The sequence below is a fragment of the Lissotriton vulgaris genome, chromosome 7 (assembly GCF_964263255.1).
Source record: "Lissotriton vulgaris chromosome 7, aLisVul1.2, whole genome shotgun sequence".
Classification (NCBI taxonomy): Eukaryota; Metazoa; Chordata; class Amphibia; order Caudata; family Salamandridae; genus Lissotriton; species Lissotriton vulgaris.
In genome coordinates this window covers 1,193,387,722-1,193,406,209 of record NC_141695.1, presented here as the reverse complement: position 1 = coordinate 1,193,406,209, position 18,488 = coordinate 1,193,387,722, and the positions used below count along the sequence as shown (strand labels likewise).

The 18,488-nt window shown below is 45.8% G+C and overlaps 1 protein-coding gene across 2 annotated transcripts in view; it reads right to left on the bottom strand.

The window, feature by feature from the left end:
* Positions 1–18,488, bottom strand: part of RNF40 (ring finger protein 40) — a 244,231-nt gene that overhangs the window by 128,626 nt on the left and 97,117 nt on the right. For both annotated transcript variants that reach the window (XM_086931679.1, XM_086931680.1), the window contains exons 13-14: positions 3,474–4,369; positions 2,759–2,876 (exon numbers count right to left, since the gene is read on the bottom strand). In XM_086931679.1, the coding sequence (XP_086787805.1) occupies positions 2,759–2,876; positions 3,474–4,369 (1,014 nt within the window). The remainder of the gene's footprint in view (positions 1–2,758; positions 2,877–3,473; positions 4,370–18,488) is intronic.

Genomic DNA, 18,488 nt, shown 5'->3' with positions numbered 1-18,488 from the left:
CAGAAGTCGAAACAGCACCCTGCACCCGGCCGCCCTAGTGCCGCTGAGGGTGCACCTTTGGTGCTCCTTTGTTTCCCTATTTGCCCTGAGCTAAAGTCCAGGAGCTTTGCTCTCACAACCAAGTGGCCTGCTTGCCAGAAGCCACCAACCGGAAGCCCCCTATCCCTAACATTGGGCCTCAACACTCTGCACTCAGCCGCCCTAGTGCCGCTGAGGATGTAACTAGAGTGCATCCTTGACCATAGGGGACCCCTGAGTCTACCCCCAGAACCTCAACTCACACTACCAAATACTTACCTCAAAACCGATAACACTATTTTCCTCCATAGTATAACATTGACTGTTTTTCTGTGAAAAGTTTGGAGTTTGAGAAACTAAAGAAATTCTTTAAAATTGCATAATCTAACAAAAACTATTTTACTTACCTGTTTTCAGGAAATGTCCCAGAGTAGTATCTAGGTATACTATTCTGTGTAAGCCTAGTAATCTTAAAAGTTACGTAACTCCTATTTTACTAAAAAGCCTATTCAAGTCAATGTACTGCATTTACTAAGTATTGCATTTCTCTGCATCCATTCTGTAAATCAAACCAAAGTGCATATACAATTATCATTCAAACAGTATTTTAATTGCATTACTGCAGTAAAATATTTATTGCTTACCTGTACCACGCTTGCTTGGTTCTAGAAAATAAAATAACTAAAAGAATATTTTTATACAAAAACAATTGGTGTGAAGTTCAGTCTTTGAGTATGTGAATTCATTTGCTGACCGAATGTGTACAACAAATGCTTAACACTGTCCTCTGATACTGCCTTAGTGCTCGACCACACTACCACAAATAGAGAGTGAGGTGCTATCTAACTTTACCTCTGCCAAACTTTGGGGTTCCACTGGACTCTGTGCACAATATACCTCACTTTTGTATAGTATATACAGATCCAGCTTCCTACATGGATAATTTCTGGTTTTAATTTTCAGCTTTGTAAAGCTGGTTTAGGGTGATGTTTTCGGTAAAATGTACTTTGCCAACACAAATTTCATTTGGCTGCATAAGACTTAATGTTTGCAATAGTCATGTGCCCTCTGTTTAAATTAATTTCATGTTTGATCACGATAACAATTCTGGTTATTATGCACATTAGAGATGGTGAGAATAACGAATATTGCATGATAAAGAATGGCTTCCTTTTTGTGTTTTCTGTGTAATGGCAAACTGAATAATAATCCGAGAGTTAGTTGTAATTTAGGTTCGGCAATAAAAATGTCCCCACTATTTGAGAGTTTGGTGTTCAATAGCTGGATAGCAGTAGAGTGATGCTTTAAATCTAATTGGCTGATATCAATCAACTGCTCTATAGAAAACAACTTTGTTCTGTGAGGACATCCAAACTGACTAATCATCATCTTTGTGAAAGGAGTGACACTATTTAACCTGCCTGTGACTGACACGAGAACATCCATAACCTCAAAAGAAGTTCATTATTACAGCAAATTATGTGATCTGATGCTCCCAGATGCTTCTAACCTGCATCATTCAGTCATAAGGGAATCCCTTTAGTGGTCTTGTAACCAAGAAACTCGAGGAGGCCATCATCCTTAACAAAACTCTGTAAGCCAATACAGTCAATAAATACAGTTACGTATATAGCAATTAGGTTTGATAGTAATGCTACCTAGCCCCAAAAAACCTAATATATTACAATGACAGAAGGCTTATGTCTGTACATCTACTGTCAGTGTCAGCAAATGCATACAAGCCAAAGACTATGGTTAAGAGAAATTCTTCTGCAGTGGATTAGCTAATTATAAAGTTGGGGACATATGAGGGAAAGCAACTCAAACTAGTTGCAGAAACTCTTAACAGTGCATCCTTCACCTATTTAGCTATGCTTACATCCCGAGAGGGATCATCTTCTGTCCACCTGGGTGGCGTAGTTTCTCTTGCAGGCGATACTTCACCAGCACCACCACATTAATGCTTCAGTACCAGGAGTGGAAGCCAACATCAATGCTGGCAATGGAATGAAAATCCAAAGACATCATCACTGGGGGTATTAATAGTCGGATAAGATACGATGCTTTCATTGCTGCAGGTGTATTAGGATCAGAAGCAATCATCACTGCTGGTGAAGGTATTAGGAACAGAGGACATCATCTCTGCTGGTATTGGAATCCAGATCAGAGGCCATTATCATTTCAGACTGTCCAATAATGAAATAACAGTGTTGACCACATTTAAAAACCCCAAAGTGGTAAAGTTGCAAAAAACATTTCAAAACATTAGACTCCAATTACAAAACAGGAGACAGTGGGCTAGACTGTGAAAAAAGTAGTCACCAGGTAAGTATGTCAACAAGATGAATTGAATGTTCATGCTTGTTGCTTTTAGGGAGAACTTTTCTCCCTGAAAACAAATATTCAATACTTTTTTAGGAAGCAAATGTTGGTGCCCTGCTGGTTCTTCCCTGAACTTTCGTGAATCATACTTTTAAAGGAGGTTCAGTATCATTGCATTACTTATGAGAAGATTACTCCTTCCCAGGTCTCTGCAGGTCTTGGCGATATATTTTTTGGGGTGTGTAGTTTGTGGTGGGGGGGTTTTGAGGATTGCTGATCTTGACTGTTTTAGGAGGAGCTATGCTCCAACCGGTCTTGCTTGGTGGTGTGAGAAAGGAGCTCGGCACTCATTAAGTATGGGGTTTTCAAGCAGTTTCTGAGCCCCCAGTCCTTGGGTTTAGGGGTTGGCTTTGCTCACCTCAGCCTTAGTTTTTTTCTCAGCTGCCATCAGCTGCACCTTGTCCCTTTGCTCTTTGGGGGCAGATTTATACATGTCCAGCAGCAATTTCATCTCCTTCTGGCTCTCCTGGGCCTTTCTGTGGGAAGAAACAGAGAAAAAGAACAGAACTAAGGAAGGTCCCTGCACAGCAATGTTACTCTTGCGCCTGGGGATCCTCTGCAGCTTAACATGTCGGTCAATTAAATTCATTATACCTCCCAATATGAAATCTACTACTGAACCCTAGTCACCTTTATGTATGTGTGGATTTATGTGTCCACAGAAACATAATGTAACATTCAGTGATGGGAATATTGAGGGGTACAGGAACCTGTGTCATTCAGCACTGTAAAAGTGCACCAAAATGAAATCAATGGCGTGACCTATGGCTTGTCCATCATCAAACTCCACAGTGGCACTCAGCACCTGAAATGAGATACTTCAGAAATTCTGGTATCCCCATTTGAAATGATTGGTGATTTACATGTATCTTAAAGTGAGACCTGAATTACAGACCCACCATGCATGTTTTGGTGACAGGACTTTACTATTCAAACACACAATTAACCCAGTGCGACAGTTAGGAGTGGGAGCCTTTTATGATTTTTTAGATGTACCTCAAAGTATCAAAACTCTGTTCTCATTTAACACCACAAAAAGCGAGCTACTGGAATATATGAGTTTCCCTACTCACTTTAACTCCGACCGCAGCTGTTTCAACACATCAGAATCCTTCTTCTTGGACTCTTCAGTCTTCGGTTTGTCTTTGTCCCGGTCTCTGTCCCGGTCCTTATCCCTGTCCTTATCTCTTTCCTTCTCCCGTTCTTTTTCCCTGTCCTTCTCTCTGTCTTTTTCCCGTTCCTTCTCTCTGTCTTTATCCCGGTCTTTCTCTCTGTCCTTCTCTCGGTCTTTATCCCGGTCCTTCTCTCGGTCTTTATCCCGGTCCTTCTCTCGATCTTTGTCCCGGTCCTTCTCTCGATCTTTGTCCCGGTCCTTCTCTCGATCTTTGTCCCGGTCCTTCTCTCGATCTTTGTCCCGGTCCTTCTCTCGATCTTTCTCCCGATCTTTCTCCCTATCTTTATCTCGGTCCTTTTCCCGATCTTTATCTCGTTCTTTTTCCCTGTCCTTCTCCCGGTCCTTCTCCCGGTCCTTTTCCCGGTCCTTTTCCCGGTCCTTTTCCCGATCTTTATCTCTGTCTTTTTCCCGATCTTTATCCCTGTCCTTTTCCCTCTCTTTTTCCCTATCTCGGTCCTTGTCTCTGTCTCTATCCCTCTCTCTATCACGGTCTCTCTCACGATGCTGATCCCGATCTCTCTCTCTGTCCCTCTCCCTTCCTCCTTCTTTGTCTTTATCATTCTCCCGCTCCCGGTCTCGTCCCTTAGGCCTCTCAGGTTCACGCTTAATATCCTCTTCCTCCTTCTTGCACTCACGAGGAGCAGGCTCCTCTTTTTCTTTGGCACATGAGTCTTTGTTCTCATTCTTCACCTCCGGTATTTCCTCCTCCTTTACTAGAGCAGGAGGGCCCTCATCCCCAGGAGTGGATGGGAGCGACGTTGAGCCTGTGGGGTATCCACTCATTTGTACCCTAATCTGAGAAGAACAGAAGATAAAGAGAAACCGTCAATAACAGAGAAATGTTGCTACTTCTAAAATAACAATCTGTAACACCAGTTATCTATAATGAGCATCTTCAATACATTTCTAAACAGTGAATAGCCCTTTCCGTTCATAAAACAATGCCTAGTATATGGCCACATTTCATGATTTATCTTGGAATGACAGTTTGGATACTACATTACTTATTTCGCCCTTTTTAAATGAAAGAAACAAAAGCAAACTGTTTCCACAGGAAAATGGTTTGGGGCAGACTCTCTTTGGAAGACAGAATCACAATGAATTACCGTGTAAATTAATGGGGATGCTTGGAGGACTTGCCCCCCTTATCACCAACACCAACCAAGCAAACAATCCTTTGAGCTAACCAATCAAAATCTAACATTTCCTTTTTCCGCTTTTCTATGCCTTTGAATCTCTCTATTGAAAACAAATTCTTTGATAGATGATTCCTCAAGTCTATTTTGTGTAATCTGTGTGAATAAATCTAGCTTTGTAGATCAGACAACTGGGAACAGAGGCCACCATCACTGCTACTATTGATATTAGAATCACAGGCAGTTACTCCTACTAGTCTTAATACTAGGGTCAAAGGCCATCATTACGACTGGTAGTGAAATCAGGAGTGGAGGCCTTTTTGTTATCAAGTCAGTTTAGCACATTTATTTACACACTTTTCTCTGCCCTCTAACCGCTGCAGTGTAAATTCTGTGATCAGTGATGCCTCATGTATTTTCTAGTAATCTATGTGAATAAACCTAGCTTTGAAGATTGGTCCCAGTTGTCCAAAACAAGAAATGGTCAAACCCCACACAAAACAACTAAGAGAGGTGGTATCTCCATAGCTTAAACAGAGGTTTTAACTTTGGATTGGGCGCCCACTAGAAAAAAGTTAGGTACCCCATCCAGGGACCTTTCTAGATGGAATATACGATGTTACATTGCGGTGTTCACACCGCGATATCTTCCCAACGTAGGCCTTACAACGCAAGTCGATAAAAAGACTTGCGCTTGAGTGCGCTGGTCTTAGGAATAGAATGATTTACTATTCCAACTCCAGGCTACGTTACAGTAGGGAAGGTGTTGGAATAGTAAATCATACTATTCCTTAGCTTAGAGCGCCATCCAACGCAAGTCACTGTAATGACTTGCGTTGTAATCCCCACGTTGTAAAGGTATTGCAGTGTGAACACCACGATGTAACCGATGTTTCCCTTCTAGAAGGCATAACTCCATGACACCCTACAAGCAGCTAAGAGTGCCAGAAGTGATACTTAAATTAGCAGGTTAGTGGTGGTGGAGCAGACCAATGCAGCTGAGAGGAAACAAAAAGTAATACAATTCAAGTCTTTTCACATAATGTGGTGAAGACAACAATTGCAGCAAGTTAAAAAGAAAATGATTGTCTTTACGGTGTCTTTATTGCACTTGACAAGACAAAAGTCTGGTTCATAAAGGGTAAATCAGACAACAGGATAAAAGGTGACTGAATTCTAAATTGAGTTTTATTGCTTCAGCGCTCCTTTGATTGGCTGGCATGATGTTTGAAACTTCATAATTTTTAGTTGTAATTGTGTATTTTTATCTGTAATTATGTACATATGTCTTTTTATGGTTTTTTTACCGATAATAAAAGCTTTTGACTGACTGACTGAAACTTTGTTTGGCCACAAGCAGGCAACTAAAGAGGTAAATGCAGCCAAGGTTTCATGTAGCTAATCAAGATTGTATAGCCTTATACTGCTTCATCTTTTGAGCTCCTTACTCCCTATCCTCCCCCACACACTTCAAACCATTTCCATTTGAGCAGAATGCAGAGTGAATAATTGAGATTTGTCCCAAGTTATTACAAAAATGATGTATTGGTTAGGTTATTATGTATAAACATCTATGTGCACAAAATTGTTTATAACGTGATTGCAGTTTCTTCAATAACTTCTCATATCACACAATGTTCACCCATCTGTAATTGTGCTTGCATCTTCTCCTCAAGCACACAATGTTTCTCACCAGCTATTTGTTCTTACTCTGTGTTCCACTTCTGGGCTGCACCTGCCAAGCTCAAGCCATGTTCTTTCTCTCCAGGACAGAATGTCTTCCTTCCTCTCTCCTTCCCACCTCACACTACTTCCCCCTTCAAGAACTGCCAAAGCAATGTCTCTTTCCATCTCGCACAATATCAACCATTTTTAGACTGCATTGCCAAATCTACTTCCCAGCTTGTCCATTACTTACATCTTCTTCCTGCTCGAACTGTTTTCCCTGCAGAAGTCTGTATCCGTGTTTATGTCCCAACTCACATGTTTTCCTGCCCGTATTCCTCTCCTTCCCACGACACACCATGTTCCCACTCATAGGACTGCTCCCTTTTCCTTTGAGCCAATACAAAGTTTCACAGTTCAAAGATTTACTCTGAAACCAGTTCTGCTGGTGGCAGGATTCCATTCCAGTTCTGCATCTGCCACTTCTTAATCCCATGTACTACCATGCCCAACCCGGTGATTGCTCCTTGTGCCTCCTTTCAACCTCACCTTACAGACCTGCTCTTAGACCTCACTAAAGGAAACTTTGGTTTTTGTTGCAGTGGCCCACTGTAGGAAGCTGGCTCTGTATATACCAATACAAAATAAGGTATAGTGAGCACAGAGCCCAGTGGATCTCCAGAGGCTTAAGTAGATAATACTAAAAGCTCTGTGGTAGTGTTGTCGAGCAGTTAGGTTTATCAGAGGGCTGTGTTAAGCATTTTGTTGTACACACTCAGGCAAGAAATGTTTACACACACTCAGACTGAATCCAAGACCAATTGTTTTGTATAAAAAGTTATTACTTTGTTATTTTATTTTAGAACCAAGAGGAACTCAGATGCAGGTATGTAACAGTTACAAAAGTGGTAATATTTTCATAAATGCAGTAGGAATGGTCTTTCAAAGGCAATAGCAACACATTACGGTATGAGAAATAATTTTGTGTTGTCAATCAAAAAAGTAGCAGACTTAGCAGTTGTGAGAGATAGACAGGTAAATGGAACAGGAGAAATGCAATGCAATCCTAAGGAATGAAAACAGTTATATGCATTGGCAGGTATGTACATGACTTACTCTTCCAGTCTTCAGGGGTTAGACTGACACTGGGCAAGGGTAAGTTTAAGGTAGGTACTGCACCAGCAGCTGCACTGGGTCGGCCAGGTGCAGAGGTCACTGGGCCCAATGTTAGTCAATGGAGACTGGGGACACCCACAAGAGGTGCGGTTTACAGGTACGTACCCGTGGTTTCAGGGCACAGAACCCAGGGGTAAAAGCAGGCACAGTGGCCCACAAGGTAGCATCAAAGCTTCACCACCAGCGGCACAAGGGTGGTCGGGTGCAGGGTGAAAATCAGCGCCGGGGACCTAATACTTTGCAAAGGATAGTCTCAGTCACACACAGAGGCTGCAGGCTTGCACCAAAAGGCTGGACGAAGGTGACCACCGGCTGCACAGGTAAGTTGGGGTGCAGGAGAAGGTCTGGACACTGTCGGCTGTGTTCCCCAAGGTCGGGGCTGAGGATGCAGAGGGCCTTTTGGTGTCAGATTTTCTTTACCAGAGCCAGTCGCTGTCAGGGGGACCCTTCGTGTAGAGGTTGTGGGGTCCAGGAGCGGCCAGCCACCGATGGGAGTCAAAATCCGGATAGCTGGGGAGACTTCACTGGGCAGGTGTGCCACTCGGGCCATGAGCGTCGGATGCTGACTAGGCACGGGTCGCGGATCCGTCTGGATCCAGAGTCCTGAAAGTTGGAATTTTCTGGACAGGACTGGTGCGGTCATCTGGAAATCCGGTCTTTTTTGATGAGTGGCAGCCCTCCTGGGTTTCTCGGAAGTCACTGGCCACAGGGCAGGCGTCATCTTCTTTCCTGGGGCCAAGTCAGCTGTCTTCTTCAAGCTTTACTGCACAGTGTCAGCTTGTAGGTTGCAGGAATCTGAGGATCAAGGTTCAGGGGTGCCCCCAAATACTGAATTTAGGGGTGTTACAGGTACTGGTAATTGGTAGCAAATGGTCTACTTGCCTTTTAGGGTGACTACAGCCTTTGTATGTCCCCTCCCTTTGGGCAGGGAGCATCCCCTAACCTGATCAAGTAGGACACAGCAAAAGGATGGCAGTAAGGAATTGAATGTTGCACAACCTAACCATACACTACTATACACAGTCAGAAAACAGTAAAAAGCTGCCCATCTCCCTAGTCCACTGCCACGGAACTATAATTAGATAAACACATAACAAGCGAATGGAGAGGCAACCAAAACATTTGTTAAATGTAATATATCAAGTTGACAAATTAAGACACATGTTCTTCATGAATGTAAAAAAAGACCCATTTCAATCGGTTTCTCTTGACACGAAGATAAAACAGCTAAGAAACTCAAAGTACGATGATCAGTGAAACAGCACGAAACAGCCAACGCGTTTCGCCCATTATGGGCTTCCTCAGGGCAGAAAAGATTTTTTTTCCAGGTGGATTGCGGGCTCATTGGAAAAAGCCACCGCTGATTTGATAAGTCAGCAGCAATGCTAGTTCAAACGGGAATACTGTACAACAATCATAAAAGAAGAAGAGAAAACGGACAACGACTCGATCCGAATACCAGTCCAAGCACTAGGATGGAATAAACACCAGAGTACCTGAAGCAATCTTCATTTTCCTTCACCCATTGGTATGTAGAAGGGGGTACTCTGACATGTACCACACTTTGATAGATCCTCAAGTTAAGGAGTCAGAACGTTGGCGCGAAATTTGTTTGCTGAAGGTTGCTACGTCCCAGACTCTTCTCAAACAGAATGATGACTCCTCAACTCTTTAGCGAATATGCTACTTACCAGTATGCATCTGTTCTTGGCATGTAGGGCTGCTCACATTCATATCTGTGCATAGATCGCCGCCTAGTGTTGGGTCCGGATGATCGCACATTGTTGTCCTGGAAGAGTCTTCGAAGTATCACGAAATAGGTGGCTCCTCCCCTGGACTACAGTGTGCATGGGCATCGACTCCATCCCCAGATTGTTTTTAGCCATTGTGGCAAAGATGGAGTGTAACACTGTGGGTGATGACCATGCTAAGAGTAATTATGAGTGCTGCAGCCGCTACAGGCGCCGGGGAGGAGGGCGGGCGATATGAATGTCAGCAGCCCTACATACCAAGAACAGATGCATACTGGTAAGTAGCATATTCGGTTCGAGGCATGTGGGTTGCTGAATTCACATCTGTGCATAGAATACATAGCAGTCCCTCCATTAACGGCGGCTGCCTGTGCCAGCTGCAGCAGTTTGAAAAAGTGTTTTTAGAACAGCCTGCCCTACAGCTGCCTGCTGTTTGGAGTGCACATCTACACAGTAGTCTTTTGTGAATGTGTGTGTAGTAGTCCATGTGGCTGCTCTACATATGTCTTCTAAATAATATTTCCAAGGAAAGCCATAGAGGCCCCCAACTTTCGGGTGGAGTCGGCCCGAGGGGGGACCGTTAAAGTGCGCTTGGCCTTTTGATAGCAAATTTGAATGCACTTAATGACCACCCGGCTATACCTGCTTTGGAAATGGGGTTGCCTTTGTGTTGTGGCGAAAAGGCATTAAACAGCTGTTTTGTTTTCCGAAAATCCTTGGTCCTATCAATGTAGTACATGAAAGCCCTTTTGACGTCTAGTGTGTGGAGCATCCTCTCCGCCACCGACTCAGGATTTTGGAAGAAAACAGGCAGTTCTATAGTCTGATTGATATGGAACTGTGAAACTACCTTAGGAAGAAATTTAGGGTTAGTGCGAAGCACCACCATGTTGGAGTGAATTTGTATACATGGCTCTTGGATAGTTAGTGCCTGGAGTTCACTAACGCGTCGCAGTGATGTAATTGCTATCAGGAAAGCCACTTTCCACGTCAAGAACTGAATCTCGCAGGAATGTAGAGGCTCAAAAGGTGGACCCATCAGTCCGGTGAGAACCACATTTAGGTTCCATTCAGGAGCTGGTGGGGTCCGGGGAGGAATGACTCGTTTGAGTCCTTCCAGAAAAGCTTTAATGGCAGGCACTCTGAAAAGAGAGAGATGCTGCCTGTTTTGTAGATAAGCTGCTATTGCGGACAAATGTATACGAATGGAAACATAGGCCAGATTGCATTTGTATAGATGTAATAGATAACAAATGATGTTCCGAGTAGACGCGTCTAGCGGGTTGATGATGTGGTCTGCACAATAAATGACAAACCGCTTCCATTTTGCTGCATAGCATGCTCTAGTGGTGGGCTTCCTCGCCTACCTTATGATATCCATACAGTCTGGAGGCAAGTTGAGGTAGCCAAATTCTAAGACCTCAGGAGCCAGATCACCAGGTTGAGCTGTTGCGGATCTGGGTGCTGAATGTCGCCATGGCTCTGCGTCAAAAGCCTGGGTGCGAGGTGCAGCCTTTGATGCGGTACCACAGAAAGTTCTAGAAACGTGGTGTACCATGGTTGGCGTGCACACGTCGGAGCAACCAGGATGAGTGTCATCGAATGTTGCTTCAGCTTGGGTGCCACCAGCGGTATTAGAGGTGCTGGGGGAAAAGCGTACGCAAATATGCCTGACCAGTTCATCCATATCGCATTGCCCTGCGACTGTGGGAACCTGGCGGCAAAGCTTTGGCATTTGGTGTTTTCCTTTGTGGCGAACAGGTCTATCTCTGGATGACCCCACTGCTGGAAGTACGGGTGGAGTACTGATGGATGTATTTCCCACTCGTGCATTTGGTGGCTGTACCTGCTGAGCAGGTCCGCCATCTGATTGTCCTTGCTTGGGAGGTGTTCCACCATGAGGAAGATGTTCCTCTGAATGGCCCACTTCCACATGCTCTGAGCCAGATGAGACAACTGTGGAGAGTGTGTTCCTCCCTGCTTCTGAATGTAGTACATGGCCGTCATGTTGTCCATCCAGATCAACACGACCTTGTTGCACAGATGTACCTTGAATGCTTTCATCGCCATGAAGATAGCCATCAGCTCTAGAAGGTTGATGTGCATCTTCTTTTGCTGCGTTGTCCATAGTCCCTGCACTGTGTAGTGGAGTACATGAGCTCCCCAACCCTGGAGAGATGCGTCCGTTGTCAGAATGATCTGTGGCACAGGCTCCGGGAACTGTCATCCCTTGCAAAGGTTTTGTGGATTCCACCAATGCAGAGAGTTGTACGCACGACCGGTTACCAACACTAGGTCTTTCAACTGTCCGTAAGCCTGATTCCACTGACGTGATAAGCACTCCTGAAGCGGACGCATGTGTAGTCTCGCGTGTGGGACTATGAAGATGAAGGAGGCCATCATGCCTATCAACTGCATGAACACTCGTGCCTGAAGCGAGTGTTGCGGTCTGAATTTCTGTATCAGCAATTGCATGCTGTTGATCCTCACTGAATTTGGCTGTGCTTTGGCTGCCAGAGTGTCTATTGTCGCGCCCAGATACTGCCGTACGTGGGCGGGCTGAAGGTGGGACTTTGGGTAATTCAGTGAGAATCCCAGATCGTGAAGAAGGTGAATGGTGTGGTACATGTGGGCGGCACACTGCTGGGCTGACTTTGCTTGGATAAGCCAGTCGTCCAGATAAGGGTAGACGTGGATGTTCCGTCTCCGAAGGTGTGCTGCCGCCGTCGCCAGGCACTTTGTAAACACTCTGGGTGCCGTCGTCATTCCGAAAGGGAGGACTTTGAATTGGTAATGTTGATTCTGAATGGTGAACCGGAGGTCTTTTCTGTGTGACGGGTGTGGCGGAATATGAAAGTATGCATCCTTCAGATCTAATGTTGCGAGGAAATCTCCCTGACTGAGCAACGGTAGAACCTGCTGCAATGCTAGCATGTGAAAGTGTTCTGATAGAATGTACTGGTTGAGGGGTCTGAAGTCCAGTATGGGTCTGAGGGACCCGTCCTTTTTTGGAATCAAGAAGTATAGTGAGTACACTCCTGTGCTTCTTTCTTCCACAGGCACGAGCTCGATTGCCCCTTTTTGCAGCATGACGAGTACCTCCTACTGCAATAAGTGCAAATGCTCTGTGGACATAGGACGGTGTCTTGGGGGTATGTTGGGTGGAGTGGATGTTAACTCCAGACAATAACCGTACTGGATATGCTTTGTGACCCACCTGTCTGTGGTGATGTACTTCCAGACCGGCAGGAACTGTTGGAGTCTCCCCCCGACTGGTGTTGTATGGTCGGGGGGCAGTGACAAGGCGTCACTGTTTGTTAGCGGCGGAGGATCGGGAGCTGTTGTTTCCACGACCTCTGCCCTTGGCGCTGTTCCCAAGATATCCACCTCTAACTTGTTTGGTGTATGTGGTTTGTGCGCCACCTTTATTGTACCGTGTTTGCTGGGACAGCTGGCCTCTGGAAACTCCTCTATTGCTTGAGCGACGAAAAGAACCACCCTTGAACTGCTGCGACTGGAGAGCCCCCATAGACTTCGCAGTTTCAGTGTCCTTTTTGATCTTTTCTAAGGTGGTGTCCACCTCAGGCCCAAATAAGTGATCAGGGTTTACAGGCTGATTTAGTATGGTGGTCTTTATCTCTGGCTTGAACCCGGAGATTCTCAGCCAGGCATGTCATCGTAACATCACACTTGTATTAACGGCTCTAGCAGCGGTGTCGGCTGTGTCCAGTGCACACTTGATAGAAGCATTGGAGATGAGCTTCCATTCCTGTATGAGAATCTCTGCTGCCTCCTTATATTCATCAGGTAAGTGTTGTAACAGGGTCTCAAGTGTATCGTAATGGGCCCTGTCATATCTGGCTAAGAGTGCCAGAGTGTTTGAAATGCGCCAGATATTGGCCACTTCAGCCGCCACCCTTTTCCCTGATGCTTCTAGCACTTTAGATTCTTTGTCAGGGGGAGGAGCATCACCCGTTGTTTGCGAGTTCGCCCTCTTCCGGGCATTGGAAACAACCAGAGAGTCCAACGGCAACTGGCCCTTGATGTATGTAGGGTCCCCAGGCGCCGGTTTGTACTTCTTTTCAACTCTGGGGTTTATCACCCTGGCCCTTGTGGGCTCCTTAAAGATGTCACCAGCATGTTTTAGAACACCCTTAAGCATTGGAAGAGTCTTAACAGTCCTCTCAGAGGTGGAAAAGGTGTCAAACAAAAAATCCACTTCAATCGTGTCAGCATGGAGCTGGACATCATGATTCTTGGCTGCCCGTTCAATAAGCGCATTAAACGTCGCCGAGTCTTCAGTAGGCGAGGTTTTAACAGCATACACATGATTGTTCAGGGCAGTTTGTGGATCACCTGGGTCAGCAGCATCGGCCCAGGGCTCATTGTGATCCTCAGGATCAGTGTCCATAGGATAGTTGTACTCCTCATTGTCATCTTCCCCTGTCTCCAAATCTGAGTAAGTGGGCGAGATAGGAGCAGTGCTTGGGCACGTGGAGATATCGGTTCGACAAGAACTGGTGAAGTAGTCGAATCCTTCTTCTTTTTCAATGGGATTCTATAGGACTCCATAGGCCGTTCCGGGGCGATCCTTCGTTTGTAGATCGAAAGTCTACCCGTGTCGGCGTCGATGAACTGTTCCGACTGCTCTTCTAGCGGGGGCTGTCGATGCTTCGCGACCACTGCCGCAGGCTTGGTCTTCGGCCCCCTGGACACCTGTTTGGACGCGTCGACAACCGTCTTAGGGGCGAAGGCCTTAGGTACCACTTTCGGCGGCAGCGTGAACTGGATGGGCGCCGGCAACTTTTGAGGCTTAGCGGCAGGCTTCGGTTGGGAAGTAGCCTTTGGTCTGACAGTCGAAGCCTTCTCCTTAATTTTCTTCAGCGACTCCGACACCTGCTTCGAGAAGGAGGCAGACGTCTGCGTCGACTCGACGGGTTCCTTCGAGCCACCACCAGGCGTGGACTTGAGGTTCGTAGCGCTCTTGGCCTTGTCCGGCCGACGCGTAGGTTCGAGAACCTTCTGCGCTCCGAGTCCCTTTTCTGTGTCGACTGTCTTCGGCGCCGATGTTTTCGGGTCGACGTCCTTGACCTGTTTAGTCTTCGGCTCGACACCCTTTAGCGACTTCACCGGGTCGATGACACCTTTAAGCTTCGTCGGCGCAGATAGTTCAGAGGACTTCGAGTCGACCAAAGCAATACGCACTTTCGGTGTCGATGTCGCCTTCAGTGCTTTCGGTTGCGTAGACACTGATGCTTTCTCTTTCGGTTTCGATTTCGCAACCCCTGGCTCCTTCGAAGTGTCCGAAGCCGGGCCTTGAGGCGAGGCTGTAGAACCCATAGTAAGATCTTGGGTAAGGCCATGTGGCGATCCCTCGACCTGAGCCTTATCAAGTGTCCTGTCCCCCGTATCGACATTTGGGCATAGCTCCTCGCTCGAGCTATCTTCCACGGCCCCAAAGGCTCCATCGCCGTCTCCTACCTCGTCGACGACGTCTTCAGTATCGACCATTTCAATATCAGCGTCGTCGCTGGAGTCGATCTCCGATGCGGGATCCAACAGGATCTCTCGAACTTCCTCCTCGACTCCCTCATCATCCTCTGTATCGAAAATGTTCACCGGGTCAGGTGCCGTTTGCTGGGCCTCCTTGCGCGCAGCGCGCCGAAGTCGAATCGTCTCCTTGTAGCGGAAACGAGAACAAGCCATACCGCTGGCTTCATCGTGATCCGGTGACTGGCACTTGTTGCACACCGGGTGGACGCCGATGTGAGGGTATTTCGAATTGCATACGGGGCACCTTTTGAACGGGCTCCGTTCCATGATGGGTCGTCGATAAGGCCTCTGGCGTCGACCGGGCCTTCAGTGCCGAGAAGTCACGCGACTTCCCTGGATGTCCGACACGGGAACTGAGCTGGAACAGAACTGGGCACCGATCGCAAGACAATACCGACGATAAACTAAAGGCCGTTTGGCCAAAAAGAAAGTTTTCTATAGATTCCGAACTTGAGGGAACAAATATGCATCCGAACCCAATGGCGGAAAAAAACAATCTGGGGGATGGAGTCGATGCCAATGCGCACTGTAGTCCAGGGGAGGAGCCACCTATCTCGTGATACTTCGAAGACTCTTCCAGGACAACAATGTGCTATCATCCGGACCCAACACTAGGCGGAGATCTATGCACAGATATGAATTCAGCAGCCCACATGCCTCGAACTGATATTCATACAGTCTGGTGGTACGTTAAGATAACCGAACTCTAAGACTTCAGGAGCCAGATCGCCAAATTCAGTTGGTTCGGGTCTGGGTGTCTGATTTTTCCATGGTTCTGTGTTAACAGCGAGGGTGTGAGCTGTAACTTTTGATGTGGAACCTGAGAGAGATCTAGTAGTGTGGTGAACCACAGTTGGCGTGCCCATGTGGAAGCTACTAGTATGAGCTTGAGAGACTGTAGTTTGAGCTTGCGCACTACTAGTGGAATGAGGGGGAGAGGCGGAAAAGCGTACGCAAATCTGCCTGACCAGTTCATCCATATTGCATTGCCCTCGGACAGTGGGTGTGGGAACCAGGCGGCAAAGGTTGGGCATTTTGCATTTTCATGGGTGGCAAACAGGTCTATGTGTGGATGCCCCCAACGTTGGAAGAATAGCTGAAGAACTTGTGGATGTAGTTCCCATTTGTGAATCTGTTGTGACTGCAGACTTAACAGATCCGCTATCTGATTGTGTACTCCTGGAAGGTGTTCCGCTAACAGATATATGTTTTGAGGAATGGCCCATCTCCAAATGTTCTGTGCGAGCTGGGACAGTTGCAGAGAGTGTGTCCCCCCCTGTTTTTGTATATAGTACATTGCTATCATATTGTACGTCCGGATTAAGACAGCTTTGTTCTGTACTTGAAGTTGAAAAGTTTTGAGTGCTAAGAATATCGCTAGCAGCTCTAGATGGTTGATATGGAACAGTTTTTGTTGTTGTTCCATCGACCTTGAGTCGTATGGTGTAAGAGATGGGCTCCCCATCCTGTGAGGGATGAGTCTGTTGTGAGCACTATTTGTGGAATAGGCTCGAGGAACGGTCGTCCTTTTGTCAAGTTTTTGGTGTTCCACCATTGCAGAGAGCGATGCGTGCGGCTGTCTACCAACACCAGGTCTGTGAGCTGACCTTGAGCCTGATTCCACTGTTGTGCCAGACATTCTTGTAATGGACGCATTTGCAGTCTTGCATGTGGAACTATGAAGATGCAAGATGCCATCATGCCTATTAATCTCATGAACATTCTTACCTGGAGAGACTGTTGGTGTTGAAAATTGGAGACTAAGGCTTGAATGCTCTGTACTCTGGCTGGACTGGGATACGCTAGAGCTGTAGATGTGTTTATGGTAGCTCCTAGATACTGATGCATGTGCGAAGGCTCTAGGGGCGACTTTGTGCAGTTGATCCTGAACCCCAAGTCGGGCAACAGTTGAATTGTCTGCTGTGTGTGTTGTACACATTAGTGGAATGATTTGGCTTTCATGAGCCAATCGACCAGATAAAGGAAGACATGTATCTGGTGTCTTCTGAGATGTGCTGCTACTACTGCTAAGCACTCTGTGAACACCCGTGGTGCTGTTGTCACACCAAACGGAAGGACCTTGAACTGATAGTGTTGTCCTTGTATTACAAACCTTAGGTACTTCCTTTGAGCAGGATGTATTGGAATGTGAAAATAAGCGTCCTTCAGGTCTAGCGTTGAAAGGAAATCGCCTTGTTGCAGTAGTGGGAGCACTTGTTGCAGAGTGATCATATGAAAATGATCTGATTGTATGTAATGGTTGAGAGGCCTGAGGTCGAGAATTGGTCTTAGTGTCCCATCCTTTTTGGGAATTAGAAAATACAGCGAGTAAATCCCTGTTCCTCTAATGGGACTAGTTGAATAGCATCTTTTTGTAGAAGTGCTAGAACTTCTTTTTGAAGCAGAGTCAGGTGATCTGTAGACATAGGACGCTGCCTGGGTGGTATGTTTGGGGGGTGTTGCTGTAAGTTCTAGGCAGTAGCCATGTTGGATAATCTGTCTCACCCACCTGTCTGTTGTGATGAAGTTCCAGACAGGCAGGAACTGTGTTAAGGGAGTGGAATGCTGTTGGGGGAGCAGAGGGAAGTCACTGTTTAGTTGTGGAAGAGGAGCGATTGTTGTGGTTACCGCGACATCTTCCCTTGTTATTATTGCCTCTGTATCCTCTTCTAAAATACCCTTTGTTAGAGGATGTTTGTGTTTGCGTCATGAAAGATGTTGTTGTATCTGCTTCAGTTTGTTTGGAGCCTCCTCTATAAAAGGAGCGACGAAAAGAACCTATAGTCTGTGTGGACTGTAGAGCTCCCATAGACTTTGCAGTGTCTGTCTTTTTTCATTTTCTCCAGTGTAGTGTCTACTTCTGGGCCAAATAATTGGTTTTGATTAAAAGGCTGGTTCAAAATTGTGGTTCCAAGAAAATATATTTGGAAGGTTCCCCTGGTTCTATTCACAGGGAGGGGAGCAGATGCAGTGGAAAATAAAACCCTGTGGTTTCTATTGTCATCAAAGGTCAAATATGTTGACTATTGTTAGAACAGTGTGGAGGATTGTGGGGGGGTGCTAGTTGAAATACATTATGCAATACACATTGAACTTTAATACCAATGGGTGTCACCCTTGAATACAAGAAACAATTAAACTAGAGTTTATAAAAATATATCACGATTTATTAAGGTACCTCCCTCTTAGGGTTACACTCTAAATTAAAAACATTGGTTTAAAACAATGAATTTCATCATAAAAAGCAATACAAATGAACATAAAACAGTCAAAAAGCAAGAGTCGACGCGGCGTTTCGGTGGCTTTGTGATGGTTGCACCTTCATCAGGACGTTTTGACTAAATTGACTTGAAGTTTTAAGATTGAAGACTTTGTTGGAAACAAGACTTTTCTTCAAAGTGGTCTTGAGCTATTGTGGATCTTTGGGCGATACTGGGCCTTTTTAGAGATTAATTCGCTCATATATCGGCACGGAGGAGCCACCTTAGTTAATTACGTGGTCTTGTCCAAATTGACCTTGTGGATTCCTTCTTCACATTCGAATCACAGAGTAAAGACTTTGTATATATTCTGCAAATGACGCGATGAATGATTAGTAGTTCGGTTTCAGGGAGTCACTCTCTCACTTGTTAG